Source organism: Rattus rattus, chromosome 4, assembly GCF_011064425.1.
Source record: "Rattus rattus isolate New Zealand chromosome 4, Rrattus_CSIRO_v1, whole genome shotgun sequence".
NCBI classification, from domain to species: domain Eukaryota; kingdom Metazoa; phylum Chordata; class Mammalia; order Rodentia; family Muridae; genus Rattus; species Rattus rattus.
The window spans coordinates 123,542,684-123,565,919 of NC_046157.1; the positions used below are offsets into that span (position 1 = coordinate 123,542,684).

Genomic DNA, 23,236 nt, shown 5'->3' on the forward strand with positions numbered 1-23,236 from the left:
GTGGAGTTGGCATGACCTTGCAGAAAGATTTTCTGTCAGGTTCAAGCTGGGTGTGGCAGAGGTAAGGCCTGAGTTTAGGAAACCCAGGGACATCGTGGATTTGGCCTTAACGCCGGGCCTGTCTTGGCCGTTAGAAAACAAGACCCAGGTGTGGGGAGGGTGCTGGAGGCTAGTTGTACAGTTCGGTGGCTCCTGGAGTGACCTGTTTTGTATCCGATGGCTGTGGAGTGTGGTTCCTCACTAGGTCCCTGTTGCACAGTCTGTGGCCAGTGGTTACCTGGTTCACCTTCGCCTCCTGTGGGATCTATTCCACCTTAACGGTTGTTTTCAGCCCCAGCTTGTGTCTGGTGAGTTTTTCTCTTTCTAGAGCTGTCAGCAGCCTTGGCTGGTGCTCCAACTTTGCAGCTGTACATAGATTTATGTCCAGTTGGGTTCCTAGAAAGAATCAGTTTTGAGGGTCTCACACTGACAATTTAAAACTATTTGTGTGTGTGTGTGTGGAGAGAGAGAGAGGTGTGTGTGTGTGTGTGTGTGTGTGTGTGTGTGTGGAGAGAGAGAGAGAGAGAGAGAGAGAGAGAGAGAGTGTGTGTGTGTGTGTGTGAGAGAGAGAGAGAGAGAGAGAGAGAGAGAGAGAGAGAGAGAGAGAGAGAGAGAGAGGAATTGTAGAGGATTGTAGCAGATGGCAGGGAAACGGGATGTCAGTCAAAGAGATTTAGGAATTTAGGACTTCTCTAGTAAACTTACAACTTGTCCACAAACCATTCATAGAATATGGGATTATTAGAACTCTTTAGGATATTTTTTATTAGAGAATAGTTTTTAAGAACATCTCACATAGAGTTTGGAAAGTAGAGTTAAAAAAGATACATATCGGGAGCTGGAGAGATGGCTCAGTGGTTAAGAGCCCCGACTGCTCTTCTAGAGGTCCTGAGTTCAATTCCCAGCAACCACATGGTGGCTCGAAACCATCTATATTGAGATCTGATGCCCTCTCCTGGCCCGCAGGCATACATGCAGGCAGAAAGCTATATGATGTATACATAACAAGTAAATAAATATTTAAAAAAAAAAAGATACATATCAGAGATTATGACAGCACACACAAGCCAGACAAAAAAGTTGGGCCCTGAGAAGGGAACTGGAACACAAAGGCCTGCCTCAGCCTGCCCCCGCCCCCAGCCTGCCCGCCCCAGCCTGCCCCGCCCCAGCCTGCCCCAGCCTGCCCTGCCCCCCAGCCTGCCCTCCCCCAGCCTGCCCTGCCCCTAGACATGTCGCCATTTATAATTGGTACCTGCTGGGAAAGAGGAACCAGTTTTCTCCAATGAAATGGAATATCAACCAGCCACACTCCAGGGCAGGCCCTATGCCCATGACTAGTTGGCAAACACAAAACCGACTGACTGACCGACCGACTTTCTTTCTTTTTTTCTGATTTTTTTTTTCTTTTTAAATTTTGTTTTGATTTTCATTTTCTGGTTTGGTTTTGCTTTTTGAGAGAGAAAGAACATAAAGATAGATGAGAGGGAGGTAGGGATGATTTGGGATCAATAGAGTGGTGGAGTGTTTATCTACCATTCGGGAAACCCTGTGTTTTATGCCCAGCACTGCCTAAAGGTAAGCATGGAGTTCATCCTGCCCATATACCCCCCAGCACTTAGGAGGCAGAGTGAGGATCAGGAGTTCACAGTCATCATTGAACCTGATCTTGAATTTGGTTTGTTTTGTTTTTTAAAGTCACACTACCTTAAAACGAAAACTATAGTCATTTCTGAATAAAACTTTCTAACCTTGTATGTTTATATTTTTTTTTCAATGGCTCTTTTTTTTTTTTTTTTTTTTCCGGAGCTGGGGACCAACCTCAGGGCCTTGTGCTTGCTAGGCAAGCGCCTACCACTGAGCTAAATCCCAACCCCGTAAGTTTATATTTAGAAATCCAATTGTTAACACGGAAGACATTTTCTGTATTGCTGCCTAGTTTTAATATGTTACATTGAGTTGTCACTTAATTGAGCATGTTCATGCAGTGAGATGCTTTAATTTTTTTTTCTTTTTTTTTTTTTTTTGGAGCTGGGGTCCGAACCCAGGGCCTTGCGCTTGCTAGGCAAGGGCTCTACCACTGAGCTAAATCCCCAACCCCTGTGAGATGTTTTAATAAACGAAACACTGTGTGTTATGTGTAAGGATCATGTCTTTCACCTCAAACACTGACTGTTTCTTTGTGGTGGGAGTGCTGCACAGTTATTCAAATACATTTCATGGCTGCATAGTATTCCATTGGGTGCTGTAATTTCTTTGGCACAGTCCTTTATTTTGGATTACGTTGGTTTGCTGTCATAAATAATACCGTGGGCTCTTAACTCTTGTTCTCTTCGATCTCTGTCCCTTCTCTCCCAGTTCCCCTCCTCCCTATCTCCATGTGTTCATGACCCTGCCTCCTCCTCCTCCTCCCTTCCTCCTTCTTCCTCCTCCCCCTCTCTCAGCCTTTTCTGTCTCTATTCTCTCAACTCCCCTCCCCATGCCCTAAATAAACTCTATTCCATACTATATAAATAAATAAATAAATAAATAAAACTGTGGATGACCTTTTGGTAACTATAACTTCTTCCAGATTTTGGATGATTTTTCTACTAATAGAGACCAAGTCTGAGAGGACTGCAAAAAATTTCATGAAGGTTGCCATCATGGGTTGGGTGGCTCGGATGGATGGGAGGGGCGGGAGAGTTGGAAGGAACATAGTAAAACACTTGCTTCTGGCTTGCGTGATGTTCACACAAACAGGGCTCCAGGGAGAGGTTCATTTTGGTTTGCATAGCTCATTCAGGCTGTGAGGAAATTTTCAACATAATTGTTGAATCGCTGGGCTGGAGCTTGTGCAGTAGTCAGGGCCTGGGATCCAGAAAAATGTGTCATGATGTCTAGGTGTGCTTCAAGTTGTAGATGTGTTTAGGATTAAGCCTTGGATACCTGACTAGACCTTGGAATGAGAAGAGAAGGTGGAGGACAGGACTCTAGGGAGCGTTGCTTTGTGAGTAGAGGAAGGAGGAGTTACTAAGACAGGTAAGGCTAGTAGGACTAGTCATACAGTAGAAAGGGTGGTCATAAGGAGTGGGGTAATGGTGGGCCACAGAGATACAGTGACAAACTTCGAGATGATTTCAAGGCTTGTGCGGGGGGTGGGGGGACAGGGACAGAGACAGAGTCAGAGACAGACAGACATACGTTTCTAGGAGCATCAGTGCCTGTCCAAGGTGGACTGTTAGAAACCTGAAGAGACAGACAGTTGCTAGAAGGGGCTGTTGGATGTTGTGTCAGTTTTCTAAGGCTTCCATAACTAAATGCTACAGAACAGCTTAAACAGGCTCATTCCCTCATAATCTGGAGGCTAGAAGTTGAAGACCAAAACGTCAGCAGGCTCCCAAAGGTCTCTTCTACCGCCTTTTGAGTGGCTTACAGGTAGCTGCCTTGTTTCCATTAGGTCATCCCTTGATCTGTCTTATCTGTCACCTCTACTTTCTAAACAAGGTTTTGTTTTATGTGTATGGATGTTTGTTTGCATGTATGTCTGTGTACCAGCTGTGGGCCTGGTGCTCACAGAAGCCAGAAGAGGGCATTGGATCTCCTGGACCTGGATGTGAGCCATTCCCTAGGTGCTGGGAATCAAGCCCAGGTCTTCCAGAAGAACAGACAGTGTTCTTAGCTGCTGAGACCTCTCTCCAGTGTCTTGTGCCTTCTCGTAAGGGTCTACTCTAGTCCTCCCCTTTAACATGGAAGATCCTCTCTCCAAAGACCTCACATTTTATGGCACTGAGGGCTTTATGGTGTGAACCTTGAGGAGAGACATGTGGCCTTCGTGCATGACTGTGAACCCAGTGACCCACCTGCCCCTCCCCTTGCCTACACCTCCATTCTGCGACCATCCGGCCACTCTGTCTAGCTCTGGTCCCTCTGGTAGTTCTGTTCATGCTTGATTCTTTCCTGGTTCTGTCGCTTTGCACCTTGGCCCTTTTCATGAACTCGATGTCATCTGTCTTGTCTCCTACTCTTCTTAAGTCACAACTCCACCTTTTGTGGCAAAATGTTCAGTGTCCAAGCCGTGAAAATTTACATCAGTTGAACTGTGGTAAATTATATTTGATGGTAGCATGGAGGGATCGTGGGACGCTGAGCTTTTGGCTTTCCTTACTGCGTCCCTCAGTTTAAAGGAAAAGCATGCTGGGAATATCACTTTAGTTCAAGGTTCAGTAAAAGTTACATTTGAGTTTGCCTTGTGTTTCACAAGTTAATTCTTTTCCTCCAGATTTAGTTTTGAGTTCCTTTTTTTTTCAGGAGCCCACTTTAGTTAAAATTAGACTGAGTGGGTTGCAATCCCAGTAGAGTCTGGGGGCAGAATTATTTCAGTGGGTGTGTTATAACTGGTGTACATTCTCTCTCTCTCTCTCTCTCTCTCTCTCTCTCTCTCGTGTGTGTGTGTGTGTGTGTCTGTCTGTCTGTCTGTCTGTCTGTGTATGCATGCACATGTACACGTGTGTGTAATGCAAACAGACACATATAGACACACATACAGACACACACAGACATACACTCGAGACACGTATAGAAACACACACATATACAGACACATGAACACAGACACACACTCAGACACATACACACATGCAGAAACACAGATACACATTCAGACACAGACACATGAACATTTAAGTACACATTCACATTCATGGCATGGAGGATTAAAGCTATGTAGAATTAAGATCCTATTTGATGCTGAGCTGGGCACACAGACATGCATATTAACAAAGGAATCAGGGTTCATGTAGGTGTAGACCATGAACATTTAGTTGTTTTGGGTTTTAATATGTATGTGTTCACATAGAAATGTGGGCTTTCTGATGTATGTGAGTCTTAGACTGCTTCTCAGTACTGTAACAGAATAGCCGAGGCTGGGTAATTTACTTAAAAACTGTATGTTAGCTCATCATCGTGGGAATCCAAGAGCACACATCAGCATGTGCTGGACTTATGGTAGAAAATGGAAAGCATTTGGGGCTGCATGGAAGGGAGAGGAACCAGATGAATGGTCCCACTGCATAGTAACCCACCCTTAATAGGACTAAAGCCAGTCTTTGGAGAAGCACGCTGGTCTCCTTTAATCACCTCATTGTCTCCCAACAGCCCACCGACTCTCAACGTCGCTATATTGGGCAATTAAAACTTAACATGAATTTTGATTGGAGCACACCATATTCAAACAATGATTGTAGGGGGTTTTCTTTACCTAGTAGTCTATCGAAATACATTAATTTAAATTTAAATTAAAATACATTATTTTCAAGACATTGAGTGTTAGATCTGTAAGTGTGGAGCGGTCATAGATGGATTTACTATTTGGCTACTGAGAGCAGGGATGCCCACATTTTTCTGAGGTTCCTTATAGTCTTTTCTAGAGTGAAATTCTCTTCAAGGGCAATGTTTACCTCCGCTGGCAGTTTTAAAGATGTAAAATTTTGAAGCATGAAACTCAAATTTATTTCTTTTTTTTTTTTAATATTTTATTTATTTAGTATTTTTATGAGGTACATTGTAGTTGTCTTCAGATACACCAGAATCTGTTGTAGATGTTGTGAGCTGCCATGTGGTTGCTGGGAATTGAACTCAGGACCTCTGGAGGAGCAGTCAGTGCTCTTAACCGCTGAGCCATCTCTCCAGCCCCAAATTTATTTTTCAATAGCTGGGTATGGGTTGATTCTCTGAATCTTTCAGAGCACAGCTATGGGATGACGTGTGACCTTGTGCTCTTGACTGTATGCCCTGCTATGGCTTTGAAGAGTTACTATTGTGCCTTGGTGACTTGAGCACTGGTGACTACACATTTGCCACTGAGTAGATGCATCGGGATGGAGTTTTGAAAGGCCAGTTCCACTTTTAGCCAGATAACATGCTGACGCTTTATTCGTTAATTTCCAGGCCGCAGCTTTAGAAGGCAGTGGTACATGTGCCAGGCACAACCTATAATCCCAGAACTTGGGAGGTTGTGGTCAGCCTGGGCTACGTAGCGAATTGCAGGCCAAGTGGAACCACAGGAGACACTCTCTGGGCTGGGATGTGGGGGGTGTCAGGGGGTAGACCAGGGAGAGAGAGAGGAAGGCCTTCCAGTTTGACCAAGCTTGCTCCCTCTCATTGGTAAGTTTCCCAGATTTTAATTGTCTAATTTCTTCTGTGCAGTTTTTATTTCATCTCATTTGACTCAATCCAGTTCTTATTTCCAAGCCGCTAGACTGGAGCCACAGCTGGAGTCCCTGCTCCTAGATCGGGCTATGACCCCCTCCCCCCTCCCCTTAGTTAGAGCCTGTTTCCCCTTTGACCTCCCTGCTTTTATATAGTGTGCAAGCTGAGCAGCTACATCGAGCAGCCCTTGCTCTGTTAGTGTTTGTCACAGCTAACCCAGATGGTGAGCTAAACATTCTTTTTGCTGTCTAGGCTGTTGTTTAGATCTGAAATGTCTTCCCAAAGCCCGTGTGTTAACCGCCTGTTTGCCAGCCTGAGATTCTCGGGAGAGGTTTTTGGATGCTGTGAGGTGAACACAAACTTCTGCCATGATGTGCCACTCTAATCCTATAGCCAGAAGGCTAAGTGAACATGGACCAGATCCTCTGGAACTACTAGCCTAAATGAACCTTTTCTCCTTTTAAGTTGATTGCCTCAGGCATTTTGTTACAGCAACAGAAGGATGACCAACCCAGCTTCTGTATTTGTTCAGAGGCGCTCAGGTGGTTCTCCATTCCATGTACGCAGCATTTCCTCAGACTGAGACAGACCATCGTGACGATTTGTCATAGTAATCCTGCGTGTGGACACAGTAGATGAGGCTCTGTCACGGTCCTCTGAGCTCTCCTGCTCCCAGCACTCAGACAGGTTTAAGTTCTTTAGGTGGCTCCCAGCCTAGCCTCAGGATCCCTTTATTTTCTGTTGCATTGCCTACTAGGGCTGTACATGGCTGTCCCCTGTTGCCATTTTACATAGTGGCTCTTTGCTAAATGCCTTTTACGCATAGCACTTTAAAGGGTCCTTCTCTGTGGTCCCATCCATGTCGTCTTTTGTCATCTGGGTCTTCCAGTCAAGTTTTACCCTTTCTCTGATCTGCCTGTGCCAGGCCAAGTGCTCTGCTGCTAATTACAAATATAAATCTACCCCCATGCTCCTCACCTTTAGGTGAAGAGGCTGTGGCCTGCACACTGTTGATAGCAATTGTCCCAGACTGATTGCAAACGCCTGGGAAGCGATGGATAGATTCTTGCTCCTCTGTTGTGCTCTGAGTAGGCTTAGGTGCTGGGTTAGAGCAGCGGTGCCCCACAGCAGACAATCCAGGGCCGTTCATGCAGGCAGGCCCTGGGTGGATGGTCTGGCTGCCTCTGCCAGCCTGGCGTTGACCTACTTTCCTCTTATCTGTGTGCAAACTATTTGTTGTACTTAGTGTGTTCTTGCTGTCACAGCGAGTGTTTGTCTCTCCCTTTTGTATGGACCGAGTGCTAAAGTTCTGGTGATGTCTGTGTAACGCACGGAACAATGGCAGACGAAAGTTGGTAAGCAGCTTTGTTGCTAACTGGGGGGACCTTATACTTACCTGTAGTTCAAAATGACTCTGATTTTTTCCTCAGTGTCTCTCTAACCACATATTATGAAACACGTAAAGGAAAGGGTAGAACTGTACATTTTAAGGTTTTTAGCCTTTTAATTTCATGGCTCATAATCTCATGTATTTCGAAAATGCGTTTGGACCAAGTACCCATAAAGGAAGTGAACTTTTTTCCCCGTCTCAATTCGATGGTGCAGTTGTTTCACGGGGACACAGGTTGGATGGCTCTTTGCATGGGCAAGCTGGTGGAGGTGGATTTTTGTATAAAGTAATAGGTGTGCTTTGTTCAAGGAGGAAGGTGTACGTGTGGCCCTTTTGCATGTGAGTGGCTACATTCGGGGGAAGTCCTGCCGTTGCTGCAGAACTGTCATTCGGATTCAGTTAATAATTGTAAGCGGACATGTTGTAAACATAGGTTTTAGGAAACATGTTTGGTATCATTTAAAAATTATTACGGCGTGCTGTAAAGGTTGATTCGTTTTCTCTCAATTCTTCATAAGTAGTGCAGAGGGCAGTCAGTAAGAATCGTGATAGCTTTGATCCTCAAATAAGTGACACTTCCAATATTACAAGGAAAAAAGACCCAGAAATTGATACAGAAAATGCTTCCAAATTATAATGTGGTTGTTGATTTTAATCAACTTTACGTGCATCAACACAACATAGCAAGTTAGCTATTTTTTTTTTTAATTCTTTTCAAATTACAAAGTAGCTTTGCCTTCCGAGTTTATATTATCGGGGTCTCTGGGGGTTACATCTTAGCTATTTTTGTTTGATTGCTTCTCAACTAGTAAACATTCATGAGATCCTAAAGTAAATGAACAAACATCTCTCTCCCTTTGTTTACATAGTTTATTTTTCTGAATTTCTTTTCTAAGGACTTTCCTTATTCTTAAGCCGCGGCTACAGAGCCATTACTAAAGCTGCACTTTCAAGGAATATACTTTTGCTAATATGTAGGCTTACTAATGTGTAATTTTGGTCTCATAACTTAAGTTCTTTCATAGCCAGATGGATTTTTAAAGGTAGCTGATGATCGTGTGGATAGCTGTAAACACACAGAATCCGTGTATGCTGGGGGTTAACTGCGTCCTGTTTATTTTATGCCTATCTTTCTGTGGTGTCTAAAGTCAGACTTTAATACGTGTTTTTCACGATGAAACAGACGGCTGCTTTCCTTTGCTTCTCAGAAAATGGCATTGAGATTTTTGCGGACTGGCATTTGCTGACGTTTTGGGTTTTTTTTTAGAACATTCTTTAGAATTCCCCACATGAAGGAAATCAGCCTTTTTAGAATTAATCCTGCCAGCAGGGATGGAACCAGGGACAGGAGGCTATAGAAGCAAACTTGGGGAGACTGTGTTACGGACTTCTGTGGGGAAACTGAGGCTTGGAGAAGTGCCATTGTGCCTGAAGTCTCGTGGGCACACTGAGCCGGATCTGGAGCTGGGCTCTTCTGGGTTTAAATGATCTGATGAAGTTGTAAAGGGAGCAAAAAGGCTAGGATGTAGCTTAGTGGTAGATCACTTGCTGGTATTCAGTGGGCCAGGCTTTGAATGGACAGATGGTGTAAGCAGAGGGAGAGGGCTGGCAGGGCACTGGAGGACTTAGGTGGGATTTTTATCCTGTGGAACAAAACGAGCTTGGTACCTTCTGATTAGTAAGTGGATTCTTTTGGAAGGGTAGTTAGTTTCCCTGATGGCTGTGTTCGGTTTAATAATTACTTGGCGCTCTTGGCACCTGTGGATTTGCCAGGGCCAATGAGAGCTGTCAGCTTGCCAGTTATATTTGAGTAGTTTCACATCCACACCGGGGTTCCCGCGTTCGCCAATCTAAACATTTGACTCCTTGGAATCTTTTTATCCGCCTTGAGGTAATGGATTGAGAAGTCTGAGGGTTATAATTAGCACATTCCCTCGTGCAGCTGAGTTTGTGTTTCTGGATGGACCGGCGGTTTATGGTGTTTGACTACCTTGTCCCGAAGGGATTGTAGCCCTTCAGACATGAGCTCATTGATTCTTGTAATGCTGCTCCCTGGGAGCTGTGTAGCATGATTACAGGTTCCCTCATAACACTAGTGTTCTGCACTCCTGGGCTTGTGGAAGGTGAGGGATGCTTCTGTGGGGTGTGAGGAAGCAAGGGAGGGAGGGCAGGGTGCAGCTCTTCGGTGAGCCTTGGTGAGATGTCCTTTCCTGATGTTCCTGACACCACTTAGTAGACCTAACTCTGGGAAGTGACAGTAGGGACATGGTGCGGGCTGCACTTCCTCCTGGGGAATGCGCGTTGGTTACTTTGCTGTCACAAGGGCTGCTTAAAAAAAGGAGCATTTATGTTGGCTCACGGTTCAAGTGTGCAGTGTGTCACCGAGAAGTCCTGACATGGTGAGGGGTGCTGGTGCTCAGCTGAGCATTGAGCGCCAGCTCTCAAATGGCGCCACGCACATCATAGTGTATTTTTCCATCTGATAAAACCAAACCAGAAACTCCCCCTCTGACACCTCCAGAAGTTCATCTCTAGGTGATTCTAGATCCTGTTTTTTTGGCAGTGAGACTAACGGAGATTTAATGTAGGACTCCAGGGGAGCAGAGGTCTTTTGCAAAGGAGGTGACGAGATTAGGTACCTGGATATTCTTAGGAGAAGACACACAGAAGAGCATGTGTGCTCTTAAGGTCAAAAGACGAAAGCCATCTGTGCTGCGTTTCTTCTCTGCCAGTCTGTGTACAGCTTTGCTCTCGTCCTGAGTTTGGGGATCAGAAATTGGAATTTCAGAGGTGAATTCCCTTGGATTCCAGTCTTGACTCTATGACTGCCAAGCCTGAGATGGATGTACTCACTGTACCAGTATGAATCTAGGGTCCTTCCTTGTACCAGGTACATCTAACCCACAGCCTGTGGAGCCAGCTGTGGCCCAGGATAGCTGTGAATATGGCCTAACACACAAATTGTAAACTCATTGAAGTATTAATTTTTTTTTTCAGTTTCTTTTTGGTAACATCATCTTACTGTTCCCGAGCATGACTTTTTTGGATGACATTGCATTACATTTATTTATAGGTCACGTGCCAGGTAAACCATTTCTGCATGACTTGGGTAATGCACAGTGAGACAGACCTCTTACCTCTGGGTTGCTACGAAGAGCTTGGTAATTTAGGACTCAGATCAAAGGGTGTGTGCATAAAACAGCAAGTGCAGGGGGGTTCTAAGGCCCTGAGCATGGTACATTCTCCCTGACTCTCACAGAGGAACAGCCTCTAGGAGCCAGTGCTTTCTCTGTTGGAAGGCTTTGCCTGGGATGTGATGCCTGACCCCTGCTCTCTATGAGTTATTCTCTTCCGTCAGGAGACCTGGTGGATACGGTGGTTAGTAATCTAAAGCCTTCACTGTTCTGGCGCCTCAAGAATCCTCCGGATTAGTCTAGATGATATATTAACCATATTTGCTTTCCACAGCTGGAAACAGCCTCCCTGCCTCCCAGGTCTCCATCTCTTTATGAACTGCAAGGTCTCCATGCTGTTTTCCAGGCCCCACAGCCTGCCTGGGAGTGAGTGGACATTGGCTTCTAGGCAGCTCTTGTTGATCAAGCCGGTTTGCATGCTCAGGTAGAAACCAACCTTGACCTTGGTCAGTGGTGGTTTCGTCCATTTCTGGTTTTGCAGAGACACCCTCTGGGGTGTTAACCCCGAGGTAACCTAATGTCACCACAGTAGTACTCTTACATGGGGGTTGTTAGCATATGGGCTTTCATTTGTAGTTATCTGTTTACTCTCAGCCCTTGTTCATAGCTGTTTGTCTTCACTGCCTGTCCCCTAGCCAAGAACTCTTAATGAAAGCCCTCTGAGCAGCAATCTAGTAGACTTAGCAGGAGGCCTTAGAGGAAGGCTGGTGGTGGGCCTCCTTCCCATGTATTGGCTTTACCAATGAAATAAGACTGGAAGGTCAACTAACTACAATTTGTGACAAATACAGGAGATAGACACTACCATAAATTTCTCTTAGCGAGCAGGTTGGTGGGAGTGAAAATGAGCATAGCCTGAACCTTGTCACAAATGCACGTCAGCCCTCTTTCTCACATGCACTGAACAACAGAAGTCACCCCCGTGGTCGTGTGATTCACTAAACTTATGAGAACTACATGTACCAGGACCTGTCTGCATCGAGAGTGCCGGCTTGCCTTTCTCGGGAGGGGCAGGCAGGAGGTGTGTCACAATGCCTGAGATGCTGCGACACACACTGTAGACAGAGTTGCCTTAAGCAGTGGACATTTATTTCTTACAGCTCTGGAAGCTGCGAAGTTCAAAATTTGGTTTCTACCGAGTCTCCTCTTGCTGACTTGCAGAAACATTGGCGTCTCCTCACATTTATGGTTTTTGTAAAGAGAGAATCTCCCTATGTCCTTCCTGGTAGCTTTTAAAGCTTTTTCTTTTTCAAAGGCCTCACCTCTGGTACTGCAGAACTGGGAAACAGGGCTTGCAATGGGAGAACACAGCATCCGGTCGGTAACCGCTGGCTGACTTGGAGTATCAGTGAGTCCTCACAATGTTAGATAAGGCTAGGCCGTGTCTAAGTGAAGAAGCCCAGTGAACCTCTAAGGCTGAGAACTGGACCTACCCCTGGCATCTGAAACTTTACTCCCTGTCCCAGGGCTTTGTTTCAGGCGTCATTCTTCCCTTCAGAAGGGGGGTGAGCTCTGCAAGGCTCTCCTAAATGAAACTGGTTCTCAGCATCTCCACAAGTCTCCATGTCACTGCTTGCAGCCTCCCGCCGCCACGGTTTGTGTGTCCTGGTGCCAGGCCCGTGGAAGCCGGCACTGTTCTGGCCAGTGTGCACTGCCCACTTAAGCGGTGGCCTGGTTGACGATGCTGCTGTTAGAGACCTTTGGAAGCCTTGGCATGCTGATGCACTGTGTGGGATTTGTCCTAGAGTGGAGAGACTTCAAAAGAGGAGATTAGGGAGGAAGGCAAAAGAGTCCTGAGGTCATGGGTTCTCTGCCAAGAAATCTGTTTGCTTTTGAAGTAAAATATACATAAACAAAATTTATGAGTTCAGCTTTTCCTAAGAATTCTAGTAAATGAAGGATTTAGGCCAAGGTAAGCATCTTAATTTGAGTTTTTTATTTCTTGCTCATCTGCATTTTCTATTTCTTTTTTTCCCTATAGTGGGCACGCACTTCTCTTAGTCATTAAAGTGGTCATTTGAAATGCCAAAAGTGGACCGCTTGGCTTGGAAGGTCGCTCAGTGAGCAGAAGCATTTGCCACTGACTCTGACGCTCTGAGTTCCATTCCTGACCCGTGTGGTCAAACGAGAGAACAGACTCCCACCGTTGTCCTCTGACCTCTACATGTGAGCCCTAGCTCACGTGTGCCTCGTGTGCACCTTAAATAAATGTAATCAAAAACGTTAAACCGCGGCGTTCCTTTGCTGCTCCTGCCTGAACTCTGACTTCTGGGAGTAGTGTGGGGGAAGGGTACTGTGATTACTCCCGTGTTCTTAACCATTCATACAGTGCCAGAATCTAATCAGGATTAGTTCTGTACATGTAGCTCGAACTGAATAAAATGGACATTTAATCCACCCGCAACCCTATCCCCACACCCAGACGATTAGAAGGCTGAGGAAGGAAGTTCTAGTTCTGAGTGCTTGGCTCCTGTTAGGTTCTGAACTTTGAGGTTGAGCTTTTGGTCTCTCTTGTCTTTGTTTGTCTTGGGGATTTGATGAGAGTTATTTTGCTCATGACGTCATATTGGCCCAGTTTCCTGACTTTAATGTGTTTTGCATGCCATTCTCAAAAACATTAACGGCTTCGTGTGGAGCTACGGGCTTGCTTTTATTTCCTGTCTTATTGTTGCTGTTGTGATTTTTGAGGAAATCCTCAGGCGGCTCAAAGCTCTTCTCATTCTTCTGTCTCCTAACTGTGGCCAAACTTATACAGTGGCAGCTGTGAGGATGCCCATTGCTGTGTGACTCAGACCTTAATAGTCCTTTGCATCTGTGTCTGCCGTTTGTGTTTTCCTGAAAGCTTTCCGTGTACATGGGGCAGTGTCATAGACTTTGGGGAATTACCAAGGAATATGACATGATTCTTACAATGAAGAGCTGGTTTTGTTTAGAAAAGGTATGGCCAGCAAACACGGCCACTGTACCTGGAGGTTAATGAGTGGAACGAGAGTCATTTAAAGACATCAGTACTGTTGGGAAGCCCTCCTGTAGCTGCTGTGGCTGGGGCATGCTTCTAAAGATGCTACAACGTTATCAGTACAGTTGCTACAGTGCAATTCTAAGGATGCTATGATGTTTTAAATGCCAGCAAGCCGAAGATAACTTTCCAGTGTTTTACTACGCACAAGTTGTTTTTGGCTTTGCTATAGAGGCCGTTTCAGATTTAAAATACTATGACAATATTCTGGACTCATTGAGATGTCAGCTCTAATTCGCTCATGGTCTTTCAAGTACAGAAGTGTTTCTGCTTGAAGTATTCATCGTTGCTGGCCTGTGGTACTCTGAGAACTACAATTTATTCTGGGGGCAATAAGATCTCTTTTATTTCCGCTACCCTCCATTTCTTGTTAACTGTTAACTATTGAATATTAATTTGGAATGGCTTTCCGTACTATTGTTTAGATATTGAATGGTGGAGTGCTCATGTACTTCCCATGCTCTTTTGTCCCCATCTCTGTGTGTGGCTGACAGCCAGAGGGATGACTGTCTCTGTATCTGCAGTATTCATAGTTAAGGTGAGTGGTGTGGTAGGCAGCTTGTAATGTAGGGTGAGTGGTGGGGTAGACTAGTTTATTGAACTGTTAGGTTACAGTGGTCCTAAGATGCTTTAGGATAGTTTATCCTACGTTCTCTTTCTGATTTCGAAGACAGTTTGAGATGATGCTTTTCATATTTTTTACCTGTGTTTTGTGCTACATAGGTTTCTGGTAAACATAAGCAGTAGTCGTTTTAGAAGTACGTGAGAGGGGTTAGGGATTTAGCTCAGTGATTTAGCTCAAGGCCCTGGGTTCGGTCTCCAGCTCTGCAAAAAAGAAAAGAAAGGAAAAAAAAAAAGCTTAAAAGAAAAAAAAGTACGTGAGAGTAGGAAGAGGAGGGAGCAGCTGCCTCATATGCATGGACAGTGGCTGTAAAGAGCTCACATAGCCATGGGGTCATCTGGCACTGGTTAGTTAATGGGCTGGCTGCTGGTTCAATTACCCCATGATTCAGGGGCCTCTCAGAAGGTCCCCCAGGCATTGTGTTTTTATAGATGGCCTCAAGTTAGGGAGGAAGGTTAGATTTCATAAAATAATAAAATCTGCCATCAGCGGCTTGGTACTGTGCATTCAGGACCCTCAGTTTTATGTCAGCTACAGATTTGGTTTGAACCACAGACAGATTGAGGATTGCAAGGAGGTCACAAGATGAACAAGGATGCGGTGGGCAGGAAGCAAGGACGGGCGGGAGCTGAGCAGCAGGAGTTATGTTGCTGACTGGCCACAGGGCCACACCGCTGTGTGACTGTGAGTGTCGTTCTGGCCCTGACCATCTGCTGTCTGCACTCCCAGGGGTGTTAGATAGTTGTGCACAAGCTGGGCTCACACCTCCTGCTTATGCTGGGATTGGGAGAATGTAGGTCTACCAGAAACTGGCATTGACTCCCCACAAAAGTCAATGTGACTGGGAACTCCCCGAATGGTAGCGAATGGTAGATCAGGGACGTGTAGGAGTAGGACTGAATGCCTACAGAGCCTGCAAGACCCACGTCTACTCTTGAGATCAGCTGACCTCACACAGACGCTTCATCTCTGTTGGATCAGATTTGTTTGTTGTTTTGAGATAGGGTCTTGCTTGCTATGTAGTTAGTTTAAACATTGTCCCGCCCTCACCTTGTTAGAGAAGGACAGACCTGACTTCACACACACCTTTCTTACCATTACCTACGTGTAGCAAAACAAAATGCTCCAGACAAAATTATGTATCTCCTCACTGCGCGTCTAAAAAACATGCTGACCCACTGTTTTCTGAGGTCTCTTTTGTGCGTTTGGCTTACACGGCCTCCTCTGAGGGAAGCACTGGGGAGGAGACTTTGTGAGGCTTCCGTACTTCAGCAGTTCTTGTGAGTTAGTCTTGAGGGCTGGTTGTTGGGAAGGGTCAAGCAATCATATATCACTATCAGCCAGAATTTTGCATTCCTTAAAGATGGAACTGTTTTAAAGGTTGACTTGTTTCCATGGACTAATAATGCACACTGAAAATACCACTAAGCCTCAGGAAACTAACCTGAGAATGTGCCTCTTGGCCTTCCATCCTTCCCTGCAGGGAGCTGTCAGTCTTGGTTGATGGTTGGCTCAGGGTTATTAAGAACTGGAAGAAGCAGAGTGTGGCTAACTCCTGGATTCTCCCACTTTGCAGTGGGAGGGAGGGCTTATCAGGCACAGAGACGCTTCTGAGTGGAAAATTCTTCCCTTGTGGGCCTTTTCAGACAGGCCATTTTCATGAACACATGACTGGCATTCTGAATCTCCTGTATTCAAATCCTCGAATGTTACAGGTATGAGGTCCGAGTCCCCTAGGCATGGCTCCCCCGGTGGTTCCAGTAAGAGCTGTTAAATAAGATCTTGGTCTTTGATGTGCAATTCCTGTGTCCTCCACCTCATATCCCATGCCTTAGCTCAGCTAGGTCAAGCCTTTACTTCTGACATTCCGATTCCTGGCATCAGTTTCTTTGGTTCAGCATAAGATGCTTTCTGGTGCACATAGTTGAGAGAGCTAAGGGGGCTCACATCATGGAAACATTGAGGAATGAGGTGTCAGGGACCTTTTGCAATTTGATCCAGAGATTTATGATGTCACTAGAAGCCCTTCACTAATAATTTTCAGTAATTTTCCTGCCTCGCCTCTTCCATGTGCTGTTTTCTCTTGGGACTAGTCTATTTGTGAGCAGGGTGGTCGAGCCATCCCAAGTGTCCAGTCTGCAAGCCTGCCCATCGGAGGTGGACAGGACTTTGATGCCGAGACTCCGGCCAGCATCAGATTCAGTCAGCCTTGAGTCAGAAACAGTGACTAGATGCTGTATTGATTGAGTTAATGTATATATGATATGTTTGTGCTAACACCTGGAGTTGAAGGTGTTAGCTCTCCTTTGAGAGCTTTTGGGAATGGGAACTACATATGTATACACACACACACACACACACACACACACACACACACACACACCACACCCCTTTTGGTTTGATAGTCACACACATATTTGTATATCACAGTGCCCTAATACATCACCATTTTCCTATATGGAAAGCATGGAACTTCTTTTGAAGTTTTAAGGAAACATTGTTTAGCAAATGCTTCTGAAATTTGTATTCATGGCCAGTCCTAACTCTGTCAGAGAAGGAAAAAAAATCATTTTTTTTTCTTGGTAGAGCAAATATGCCAGATATTTTTAATTAGGATCTCAAAAGTGAACTCAGCTTATGCTAGAGGTAATGGCTCTAATGTACTTGAGGCAGAGTATGGACACAGTTCGTTTTCAGGAAGGTATGGAAGTGTTCCCACCACATTTCCTGTGTCCTCTTTTTACCTTTAATGATGGGAACCATCATGGCGTCATGCCTCCCAAAACCTCCATGCTAAAGAGACAAACTTGTCTTGTAATGAAATGAATTTTATATTGATTTTTCAGTTTGGTTTGTTTTATTGGTATATTATATTTTGCAAAAAATTGTATTTTCAGTTTTTATCAATTTTCCGAATTGATTTGTACCTGCGTATGATTGTGTGTCTTACGACTAGGATAGAATGTCAAAGCTGGCTGACCGTGAGCTTCCTTGAAACACGGTGGTAGGGATGGTGAAGCAGGCTTAGTTAACTGTGGCAGGCTGGCTGCTTAATTACCAGCACCTGCAGCCAGCAGGTATTGCCTTTCCAGCTGCTTCTATTAATAGACTCAATTCAGAAATCCGCCGGGGCAGAGTTCCCATTCAGCCACTTCCCTCCTTTAAGTTGCTGGTTTAAGATGGTTATTTTTGCAACCCTTTTCAAGCTGACTTCTCCCTTAATCCCTAAGCCCTCTTCTCTCACCTGCCAAATTAGGTGTAATGCCTTTACAGACCCAGAGTGGTTTTGGCACAGTATGAGCCTGAGAACTTGAAATTTGATTAAAATGTTAATTTATTGTGACAAAGTTGGGCGTGCCCAGTCCTTCCTTGGAAGTCTCCTGGCTGCTGCTCAAATCCTTGGAAATGGCAGGCACCTCCCACCCGCCCCTGCTTGGTTCTGAGACGGAGCCTGATCTACCTCAATGCAGGAGCCAGTCCTTGATCCTTGCTTGTTGCGTTTTAGTGGTTCCTGGGACTACTTCTTCTAGGTGTGGTTGCCCTGAAACTAAATCATATATTAGTAAATAAATAAAATAAAATAATAATAAAATAAAATGGATCTCTTCTCTTGAGTCTTAAGTACTTACTTGAGCTAAACATATTGGAGCAAGTTTTGTTTCTTTCATAGTCTCTTTTTTGGCTTTTCGAGTTTTTTGCTTTGTTTTTTTTTAAAACAGTCAGAAATAACAGACATGTTTGTGGAGATCTATCTCTCTCTCTCTCTATCCATCCATCCATCCATCTATGTGTGATGTGTGATGTGATGTGTGTGTGTGTGTGTGTGTGTGTGTGTGTGTGTGTGTGTATGTTGCTAGTAATTTGTAACAGTGAATTACTTAGTTACTGGGTCTTCCTGCTTCTCTTTATAACTTCTAGAAGATGCGCTTTCTCCTTCCTCTAAGGAACTTGGCTATTTGCACCAGAAGATGAGGGTGAACTTAAGTCGCTAAGATTTAAGCATGCAGACCTTCCAATGGTCTAGTGTGGCACTCCATGTGGAAAGAGTCAGGTGGACTTTGCACCTAGTGCCAGGGGCGTGCCTACGTAAATTTATTATAATATTCACAAATGTTGTGGCTATTAGTACCTTGATGTCAATTTAAGCCTGACTTCTGCCCTGGATATGCTTTTGTGGAGTGGGACGGTGAGTGTGTGTGGTAACGGAAAAGCTGACCACATGCATCACCTAAGAGACTCGCCATACCCAGTCCTCAGTTAAGACACTGAAGGGACTTTGGTCCTCTCCACAGCTCGGGGAGGTTGGGAGTTGTGTTGGTTAGCATTCCTCTGTGGGCTGTGGGCAGCAGCTTCCATACAAGATGTAGAATGCCTCTGTTACAGGCCGCCTTTGTTTCCAAACGGGTAGGTAGCCTTTCCCACTGAGCCGTTTTGCTGTTAGGTCAGCTAGTCAAGATGAAAGTTGAGAATACCGTGACCACTCTTGGCAGGTCGCATTGGCTAGGCAGCCTGTTTACCAGCGGATTGTGCTCTTTGTAAGTTATCTTCCGGTACCTGCGATGAAACTTCTTCCCATAGCTACAGCATCCAGGGAACGATGGAATTCTTTTGGTCTGTTTGCTTTTGAGACAAGGTTTGACTCTGTAGCTTTGGCTATGCTGGAACTCACCGTGTAGACCACACTGGTCTCAAACTCACAGAGATAAACCTGCCTCTCTGTCTCCTGAGTGCTGGATTCAGAGGCATGTGCCACTATGCCATGGGCTTCTTTAACACCACGTACAGAGCATTTATAAGCAGTCGCAAGAAGATGAGCATCAAGTTTTCTTCTCACTTAAAAAAAACCATTTATTTACTTTTGCGTATGTCTTGCTGACGTAGTGAGCGTGTGCTCCTGTATAGCGTGTAGATCCTATGACAACTGCTGAGTGCCCCCTTTCTCCTTAGGTCCCGGGACCTGAACTCAGATTGTCTTGGTGGCCAATGCCTTTACCCACTGAGGCATCTTACTGGCTCGATTTCCTCATACACATTTTAAACTCATTATGTATGTTTTGGGGCGGGTGTGTGCCTGTCGTTGTATGTGTGCCCAGGAGTCCGATGAGAAACTACAGGAGTCGGTTCTTTCCTTTCATCTGATGAGTTCGGAGGGTCGAGCTCAGGCGAGCTGGCTCGGTGGCCAGTGTTTTCCTCACTCACTCAGCCATCTCACCAGAGTAGCCTATGTTAACATTGAATTAGCCATATCTCTAGTGGGGTTATTGTGAGGGTTAAGTATCACTAAACGCACAGTTCTCTGGTATGGTGAGCAGTGAGGGTTACTGGCATCATTTAAAAGCGCAGTTTCTTCGGGGAAATGCATTGTAAATTAACCTTGGACAGCTGAAGCTTGTCATCGTAGAGGGAGCCGGTTCATATAAAGACCCAGTCCGACATTGCTATGCAAGGGCTGGCGGCAAGGGTGGTTTGAAGTTCTGGGAAGAGACGCTGCTGGCCTGTGCCAGTGTTGGTGGGAGATGGCACAGTGTGACAGTGGCTTTGGTTCCCGGTTGGAAGCTTCTGTAGATGGACTTTGCCTGGGGGGATGGATGGGGGGTAGGTTTGTTTGGGCAGTAGGTTGACATCATGGCAACTAAAGCAGTTTGGATTGCCGGGCAGGTGGAGGTCATTTTCCCCGTCATACGAAGAACTCCTCTGGAAGAGTTTTGCTCACTCCTCTGACTCCTCTCTCTCTTTCCCAGCTGGAAACCATGGCCAAGATGGAGGTGAAATCCTCACTTCTGGACAACATGATCGGCGTTGGAGATATGGTTCTCTTGGAGCCTCTCAATGAGGAGACGTTCATCGACAACCTGAAGCAGCGCTTCGATCACAATGAGATATATGTGAGTGCCTGGACGCTTTTGTGCCTCACACTTGCTTTCTTTGCTCTTTGTTCCTAAGCATTCAGACGGTTTTGAGTGTTTACCGGATTGGCATAGGCACTGCACCGATAGATGAGCCTGGTGTTTCCCAACGAGTTTAAACACCAGCTGCACGAAGGGCATTGCACATGGGTTGCGCTCATTGCCAACCCAACTGTGGGTGTTTCAGTACCTCCCTCTGAGGACATCAGTTCAGAGTGTCGAGATCCATTGGCATCTTGGATGCCTTCAGAGGATTAGAACACTGATCACTCAGAAGGTATTGGCCAAAACAGGGCTGTGAGCTCGCAGAAAAGACTGGAACGTGTGCAGAGAGGGACCGCAGTAGACTGCTAGATTAGTGCCGGTTTCCTGGAGACCAGCATCATTATGGCTGCTGTTAGTATAGTGGCATGCATGAAGAGGCAGCATGAGCTAAAAAACAGATTTATCTCCAGCCCTTGTATGTGTTGACATAAAGGTGTGGTAGGAATTCAACCAATGAAATGGGGTATTGATTTTCAATGTGAGAGGCCGAGAAGCAAGCACAATCAGTTGGACAGAGGTAGTGTGAATAGATTTTTGCCTTGCTTCCGAGCTCTTTCCTTCTTTAAGAAATGTGTTTCTGTGCATCAGAATGAGCTGCATTATTGGAACGGGCAGCATTTTTTTTTTTAATTGATGTGTGGAGGAACTAGAAATAAATAGATGGAGAGAGAGAGAGACCTAAAGGTGAGAACTAGCAAAGCTTTGACTTTTGTAGAACAAACTGAAATTCATATGAAAAATTACAAGCTTTATTATTAGTTTTTTGGTCACATAAAGTTTTCTGTTCTATGTAGTCATCTCTTAGTCCCCTGGGACCTCTGTAATAAATAGTATCTTGTAGGTGACATGAGCTTATTTCTTGTAATCTAGAAAGCCCAGGAGGAAAGGACTAGCAGGTTCCGAGGGGAGGGCCTATCTCCTGGCTGATGGATGCAGATGCTGCTACGTCCTCGAAGGAGGAAAGGGGAAGGCCAGGAGGGCCCACAGCGCTAACCACATTCCTGTGGATTCAGCACAATGACCTGTTCACCTCCCAGAGGCTCCCCCTCCAAACCACAGAAGCATTTAAACCACAGCACTCAGGGCAGCTCAAGGGTAGCTCTCACTAATTTTCTTTTGTGAAATAAGTTGCCATCTGGAACTTTCACAGGAAAGGGAGACTTGTGACTCCTGCTTTTAGGACATCTCTTTAACAACTGGATGCTAACCTGGGAATGGTAACAGTTCAGAGTCTCCTTGAGATGGTAATCCAATGGAAAGGGCATCGAATGCTACTGTGGAACAGGGGAATGGCCTGGTTTGGCTTGGCGTCACCTCCCCTCCTGGTGTAGCAGGATTGCCTTCAGGTGGGAAAGCCTGGCCGTTCTGCAGCTTTAACTGAAAGTATGGTCTGATATCAAATGAAACTTGGTCTGATAGCAAATGAAAGATGGTCTGATAGCAAATGAAACTTGGTCTGATAGCAAATGAGAGATGGCCTGATATCAAATGAGAGATGGCCTTTAAACATTGGTCTCTGAAACACGGACAGGAGGAATCAATTATATCCTAACTAATGGCGCTGATCATTTTTCTTTTTGGCTCTAAGCAGCACAATTCGCTTTTAGATGAATTGAAAATGGGAGCGGAGAGCATTCTGTGCATTTGAATACCTGGCTTGTTGTCGCCACTAAAAGGAAAAGTCTCCCTCATAACAAAGTGGATCTAGCAGACAAAATGTCTGGGTTTCAGCTCGACATAATTTTATTTTCTAAACTATTTTTGGAATGCTCTTTCTGGCTATACGGCAGAAGTGGAAAATTGACTTTAGCTTGTAGATATTGACATCAGTTGTTTTCCATGATCCTTGGTGGCTACTCTTGAGTGAGCCGTGTGCTCTCCCTCCTGTGACTTTAAACATGCCATGTTGGATGACAGTGGAGTCTCTGTTTGCAGTGGTAAAAGGCAGGTTCTAGAGTAATTCGGATAGCGTGATCCTGCTCCCTAAGGTGGGCGTACATTTATGTGTCTGGCTGTGCTGCATTGATGCTTACATAGAGCAAGGCTTCGTAACTGAGTACAGCGTGGGGTACCATGGACACTGGAGAAGTACTGTCCCATCTCTATTTTGTAAGTTAAGCATATATTGCTTTTGCAATAAAAGAAACACAAGACCTGCGTGGTAGATGTGGTTATCATGGTTCCCAGCTTCAAACACCACGCACCCTACCGTAAGAAACCTACTTCTGGCTCTTATTTTGATAATATTCTTGCTTTGCCTTTCTTCATGGATTACTGTAAAATTGTTTGGCCTGGAACTTTGTTTTTTTTTTTAAGGATTTATTTATTTCATGCATGTGAGCTGTCTTCAGACCCACCAGAAGTTGCATCCCACTACAGATCGTTGTGAGCCACCATGTGGTTGCTGGGAATTGAACTCAGGACCTCTGGAAGAGCAGTCAGTGCTCCTAACTGCTGAGCCACCTCTCCAGCCCTTGGTCTGGAACTTTAACCTAAGTTAAAAATGTCCAAATAATCATCATCATCATACTAGTGTGTGTGTGTGTGTGTGTGTGTGTGTGCGTGTGTGTGTGTGCGTGTGTGTGTGTGTGTGTGTGTGCGTGTGTGTGTGTGCGTGTGCGTGCGCGCGCGTGTGTGTGTGCGTGTGCGTGCGCGCGCGTGTGTGTGTGTGTGTTCTCTCAGAATAGAAGATGCTGTTGAAATTTGTTGTGTCCACATATAGCTTTCCTCAGTTCCTCAGGCAACCACCTGGGATGAGCCATCCTGCAAGCACGTTAACTTTGTGCTGACAATGCCGGCAGTGGCCAGAAAGTTGGCCTCGACTTGTAAGCTCTT

At 45.3% G+C, this 23,236-nt stretch overlaps 1 protein-coding gene across 1 annotated transcript in view; it reads left to right on the forward strand.

The window, feature by feature from the left end:
- The window catches only part of Myo1b (myosin IB), a 164,962-nt gene that overhangs the window by 12,784 nt on the left and 128,942 nt on the right, over window positions 1–23,236 (forward strand). The window contains exon 2 of the mRNA XM_032901091.1: window positions 20,192–20,335. Within this exon, the coding sequence (XP_032756982.1) occupies window positions 20,201–20,335 (135 nt within the window). The 5' untranslated portion in view covers window positions 20,192–20,200. The remainder of the gene's footprint in view (window positions 1–20,191; window positions 20,336–23,236) is intronic.